We start from the raw sequence: 6,258 nt of genomic DNA, 5'->3' as shown, positions 1-6,258 counted from the left end.
CAGAAATCAGACCGAGAAGCACTTTCTTATTTTTCACAATTGAAAGATTTTATAGGTTAGACTGTATACAGTTATTGTTACTTACGTTTTATAGTCAATACTGACATGCTGTAGATAGACTGGACACTCTAAATTGGGCCTAGGTGTGAGTGTGTGCGTGCCTTCTGGGGAAGGTTGGGCGCTGGGCTGGCAACTCGACACCGTAAAACTCCACTGCCAATCATGAGCAGATAGGTGATCCGCTGTGGCGACTCCTAACTCCTAAAAGCCGAAAGAAAAAGACTGGCGCATGAAATGTCAGGTGCAAAAAACGGTGTAGCTATGTAACGCGCACATAAACACACACATTAGCATGCATATATGTACTTGTCGCTCCTTACTGTTTATAGTCGAGTTGTAGCTTAACTTTAAAGGCTACAGCAGAAAAAAAGCCTGTCGCGTTTAAGCTCCACACTGTGCACAAAGCCGTATTATGTTTTTGGCTACTTTTTCATGAACCCACATTGTAAAGCAAAGACAGCATATTTCTGTCGAGGCATTTTATTCATTATATACCAAGATATTCTTTTTATTCTGGAACACTCGCCTTCATAATGTGGAACAAATGGGCACCATTTGGAACACATACTAAGGGTTTGCTAACAACTTCAACTAGGAAGGTTATAGGATGGTTAAAATATGCTGGTTTTACTTATAAAGAAGATTAGGGTTGCCACCTTTTCAAATGGCCAAAGTGGGACATGTTTGGTACAGACATCAGATTTTACAGGCCAACACATACCCACGGCCAGTACAAAGGACAAAACGTAACTGTTTTGCCTACAGAAAAGCGTATTCTTGTAGCATTTTAGTTGCTTATTCTGTTTCTCATAATATTCAGGTATTTCAGATACAGAATAACTGTTTAATGCAACTATCACATAAAATATAAGAAATAATTTTGTTCTAAAATCTCAGGACATTTGCCATGTTTACAATTACATGTCAGGACACAACTGCCCAAAGAGGGACTGTCCCTCGCAAAGTGGGACAGGTGGTAACCCTAAAGAAGATCCTTTAATGAATTAATATGATTAATTTCTATTTATCATGGATTTCACTTAAATAAATTCCTAACACTGAATATGTGACAGACTCTTTCAATATGGAACTTTGAGGAACATGAACTTTTTAAGACCCCAAATGAAGTACGTTCCTCATAATGAGGTACACTTGACAGGTATGCCTCTGCCTGCATTTTTGTGTGCATGTAACATGGGTAAACCATTAAGTTTGTCCGCTTCATTTTAAAGGGGACCGAAATGTACAACTGCATTTTTATTACATGCATATCTATGCATAAATACACACACGACTGCAGAAATATTACTTTTTCCCCTTTGCTTTTCTAGGGCCAAGCCTCCCTGCACCCCCACCCATCCCTGCTACTTAAATATACCAACTTTGAGATCATATTACATTGAGGAAGAGGATAAACTACGATTCGTCCATGAATATTCAAGATGTCACAGGCAAATCTGCATGGCACGTCAATCATACGTCATTTGCATACTACATCCAGCCAGTAGGCTGGTCTATCACTCTGGCCGCGCCCATTCCTGAGGGAAACAGGGGTGGGGGTTAATAATATAAAAGCCGTTTTATATTTGCTTTGTTGTGTTGTTATGTACTCATGAGCAAGATATAACCTATCTCAGCGTTGTATTACAACACTATCCCACCAGATGCGCAGTAGTAAGGACCGCCCAAGCCCCGCCCAATACCCTGCGCACGATGTTTATTGCTTCTGAACGTGTGACTAAACATAAGACTAAGATAAGAAAATAAAAAAAAAAAAAAAATACGAATAAACATAAGACCACTGCCTCTAAGCGTAGTTTACCATTTTCCTCAAAGTTGTGCTATGTCGCCGGAGTTGGTATATTTAAGTAGCAATGGGTGGGCCCTGCAAGCGATTACTATACTGTACAGAAAGTGATTTTGGTAAAATAAATTCTGTTTTATTTTTATTTGTAACTTGCCATGTCACTCACCCCCTTGCCATGTGAATCACTTCTGACACGCCTAATTTACGAAGAAATGCTGCTGGGGTAGTGTTCTAATACAAAGCCCATATTATTTCTCTCACTTTTTCTCAGTAGAGCTACTGTTGCATTATTACGTCTACCATAAACTTAACCGTGTACTTTCTGGTCAGTTGATCTGATTATGTATTATTGCAATAACAAAAATGTAACCGCAGTAACTTGTTGCCTGAACGCAATGTGTCCAATGTTTTGTACTCCTAATTTTTCCAACACTAAATGTTTAACAAACCCTCTCTAGGCCTGCATCTGCATGAAACATGAACTTATTCCAACTCAAAATAAACAACTTCTTTATGATAAGACACGCTTAAAACAAAACACTGTTTTACTATTTTCGTTATAGAAAACACGCACATTAAAACACAATCCCAGCTAACAGACCTGTAATTTATAGCGTAAGGTTGTCTGAAATTACGACCTTTAGCTCACGTTTTGACACTATTTCACGCATACCCAATAGTCGGCTCTTTAACCCCTATGTGGGCGTACAAATAGAGGCCACGTGACAGGCTCCCGCGAAAATTGTTTTCCGTAATCCTCTTAATGGTTAATTCCGTTCCAGCTGTTGTTTTTTCTTGGGAAGGTTTAGCTCTGAATTTGTGGCTTTGTTGTGTTTAGTACGGAGATAAGTGAGTCCGTAAAACAGTGCACGCGAGTTATAATTGCTCTTTAGTAGGCTTCTAGAGTGATTCGTGCTGCATTGTTATCTCTAAATTCTTGGGTGCGAGAAGCGTCTCAGTAGCCTGTTTGAGCGGTGTGTTTACGTATTTTCAATGGCACAAACGAAGGTGACTGATTTCTTTGCACAGAATAAACGTCGCGGAAATGGTCTAAATAGTATTAAGCGTTTGAAGGAGCCCACATCTGAGCAGATTGTGGGGAGTGTACCGTCTCACAGTACACCGAAGTCTCAGTCTGGGTTACCCTTGCATTTTGACTTGAGTTCGGCGTTGTTCACTCCTACCAATGAATTGTCTAGCAGAAAACGCCGCAGACTGGCCTCCGTGGAAGAGCGTCAGGGTGGTGATGGGAGGTCTGCAAGGAAGAAACTGCTGCTCGACGTGGATAAATCGGAGTCCCTGAATTTGGTATGTGACTCGGGGGGTTGGGGGTTATAACGTTTCTATACGGTGGGAGTTGGAAGGGGCATGCATGTTAATGGTTCTTAATAGTTTTGCTTGTTTTCAAGTGTCACTGTTTTTCTATAAGCGACTGACTGTGTGAAAGTAGTGGCGCATGAAATGTCAGGTGCAAAAAAAGCAGTGCAGCTATGTCACACGCACATATACATTAGCATGCGTATAGGCAGCTGCGGCCGAGTGGCGTTCGAAAGATATGCGTAGAATGGGTGTGCCTTAGCTGAAGGTTGGGCGTCAAGCTGGCACCTAGGCACCCGTAAAAGATGTACTGCCAATCAGCGGGCTGGAGTTCCGCTGTAGCGACCCCTAACTGGGAAAAGCCGAAAGAACAACATGGGTAGCTGTGTCGCTCCTTATTGTTAGCTTGACAGTCTCAATATTTGGGGGACTATACAGGGGCCCAGAGAAGTAAATATTGTGGGAAGAAATTTCCAGGGAATTGTTATAGCTAGGCTTGCATAGGCCTTAGGGCCAATAGCCTAGTACCAGCCTATGAACTAATTTTGATGCAAATAAGGTTTTGCTCCGGGCTTAATTGTGAAAAGCGTACTAATGTTGATTGGTTTGACTTAGTTGCTGTCCCAACTACCATTTGCAGAATAGTATTGCATGAACCTAATCAGTCCAGTATATCTTAAGATAAGTATTTCTATTTTGGTCTTAAATGGTTGTTCCTTGCAGCTGTTCGAACTAATAGGGACCATTCCTTATTTTGCTCATGTAATGGCCACAGTAAATAACGTGCCATTTTTGATTTTTTACTCATTTTAATCACTTGTTGAACAGTATTCCTTCAGGTATGTAGTGGCAGTATCCCTTCGGATATGTAGTGACAAGTCCCTAGAGTTATTACCTGTCCCACTACTCGAGGGATAGTCCTTTGTGTAGTTGCGTCTTTCAAAAAAATTGAAAAAATGGCAAATGCCCTGAGATTTTAGGACAAAACTATTTCCTATATTAAGTTGCATAAAACAGATTCTCTTGTATTTGAAACACCTAAATGTTATAAGAAACAGAATAAGCAATTAAATGCTACAAGAATAAGCTTTTATTTAGATAAAAAAAAGTTTTGTCTGTGGGTATATTTCACCCTGCAAAATCTGATGTTTGTACCAAAAATGTCCCACTTAAAGCTTCATGGGTCCTACTTCTGTACCAGATGCTACACTTGAACAGTAGCATCCTGCATAACTTATTTTAAGCAAAGTATACAACAATAGACTGTAAATCACTTTTCAGTTGTTGATAGATGGCTTTGCATATTGAAATATTCAAACCAGTAGGTCTTTAGTTTTTGGTGTTGGTTTATGGTCCATCCTTGCAGTCCTCCATTCTTGGGGTACAAAACCTGTTTTGATGGTGTAGTTTGTGGCTGAAGTCTTCCTGATGGGTCCCATCTCCAGCTACTTAAGAGGTCTTTCTGGACCTGCTCCCTGTTGATGGTTTTGGGAGGGTCTTTAGTAGGCATTATATGGAAGGAGAAATTGGAGAGGGAAACAAAATCCTTCATAAATCTTGTTTGTATTTATATAGTCAACAATATGACACTGTAGACATCTTGGAGAGGTCTCTTCAGAGTCTGTATACACCAGTCCCTGCCTTTTGCAGGTAGAGCTCCTCTCATGAAGGTGGTGGTCTTAAGTGTTCATATTCCCTCTGGGCTGAGAAAGCCCTAGCAAAATCTGCCCAATTCATTGTTCTCTCCCAATCAGGAAGATATCCCAAGACTTGTCAGTTGTCCTCTTTTTTTCCCCACCCTAATCTGAAAGAGGTTCACATATTGAAGTACACTGAGTTTATATCTGCCAACAAGTCTTTAGCTTCCTTAAGTGCCTGAATGTGTGTTCTTAAGCTGCTTGAATTGGTCATTATTTGTGTTCAGTCCTTCTTTTAAAGTTTGATATTACCCTTCCCCTTCAGTAATTAAAAGGGCTCCCTAAACTGTTATAACTGTGATCCAAAAGAAGGTTCAGAATCTGCATTTTTGTAGGTTTCCAAATGAAGCTTGACTTGTTTTAATTGCATAGGAGCAAAATAGATTAGACTATTGCTTCTCCCCTAAGGGAAGAATATGTAAGTATACAGGTTATCGTCTTGTATTAAAAGTACTGAAAATGGGTAAATGTATAGTCTGGCTCAAATTATTTTCCAAAGCTGCTTGGGAGTTAAAGGGTGGTTAGTGTGGAGGGATACTCTCTGAAGATCAAGGTTAAAGCTTGTAATTTGCAAATATTTTTGGCAGAAATAATCACTACTATGGACAGTTTTCCTAGCTAGAACTTTAGCTTGTAGAGGATGCAGTCTCAAATGGATTTTTTTCAGTCCCTCCGAGGCAAAAATTCAACTGTGTAACCTGGTCTCTTGGTGGGAGTAAGAGAATTGTGCTTTTCCAAAAGGCTTTACATTTATTCACAGGCTACAGAATGAGAGCTAGTGCCATTGTGGAATTGATACTAGCTGTACTTTTGATTTAGGAGTAACTAGAACCTTCAACAAACAAGTCAGATGTTTAATAAAGCCAGGATGGAAGCTGGGAATGGATCAATGCCTTGAGCAAAGAAACACTTCCACTTGCTTTTGCATATTGTGCAAGAGGATTAGTTTTGAGATGCAGAAAGGAAGAGTTTTTAGCCAGCATGGGAACTGGAGAAACAATTAATTTCAGGTCCTATAAGTCTAGGTGAGGTGCTAGACAGGTGAGGGGGGAGATGTGGAAGTGGATCCGGAAACAATGGACTCCTCATTAGATGAGGTATGATCAAAGTGAACCAGATTTGTTGTGGGTAGTGAGGATTACTTTGTATGATGCTGCCTGTTTAAGCCTCTGTATTTTTTGAGGAAAGTGGGGATCCATATTCAAGTCTGCAGGGCCACTGTTCCTGTGGAGGGATCAGGGTGTGGTAGTTCTGCCCTTTGTTTGGTCTGGGTTAAAGATGTCATCAGACATTTAACTCTGTTACTTGGGCCATACTACAGCTGGATTGATTACCACTTGAGGCAGAATGATGGGCTTCCTCTCTCCTTGTTTTGAC

General features: G+C 40.4%; 1 protein-coding gene across 2 annotated transcripts in view; it reads left to right on the top strand.

The window, feature by feature from the left end:
* The first annotated feature begins 2,584 nt into the window (after positions 1-2,584).
* Positions 2,585-6,258, top strand: part of CDT1 (chromatin licensing and DNA replication factor 1) — a 210,292-nt gene continuing 206,618 nt past the window's right edge. The window contains exon 1 of one of the 2 annotated variants that reach the window (XM_044081703.1): positions 2,585-3,175. In XM_044081703.1, the coding sequence (XP_043937638.1) occupies positions 2,861-3,175 (315 nt within the window). In that variant the 5' untranslated portion in view covers positions 2,585-2,860. The remainder of the gene's footprint in view (positions 3,176-6,258) is intronic. The other variant, XM_044081702.1, reaches the window with a different exon arrangement.

The sequence above is a fragment of the Protopterus annectens genome, chromosome 8.part1 (assembly GCF_019279795.1).
Source record: "Protopterus annectens isolate FY-2018-M chromosome 8.part1, PAN1.0, whole genome shotgun sequence".
Classification (NCBI taxonomy): Eukaryota; Metazoa; Chordata; order Ceratodontiformes; family Protopteridae; genus Protopterus; species Protopterus annectens.
Note: the sequence above shows the minus strand (reverse complement) of the source record. Positions and strands in the feature narration are given on the sequence as shown.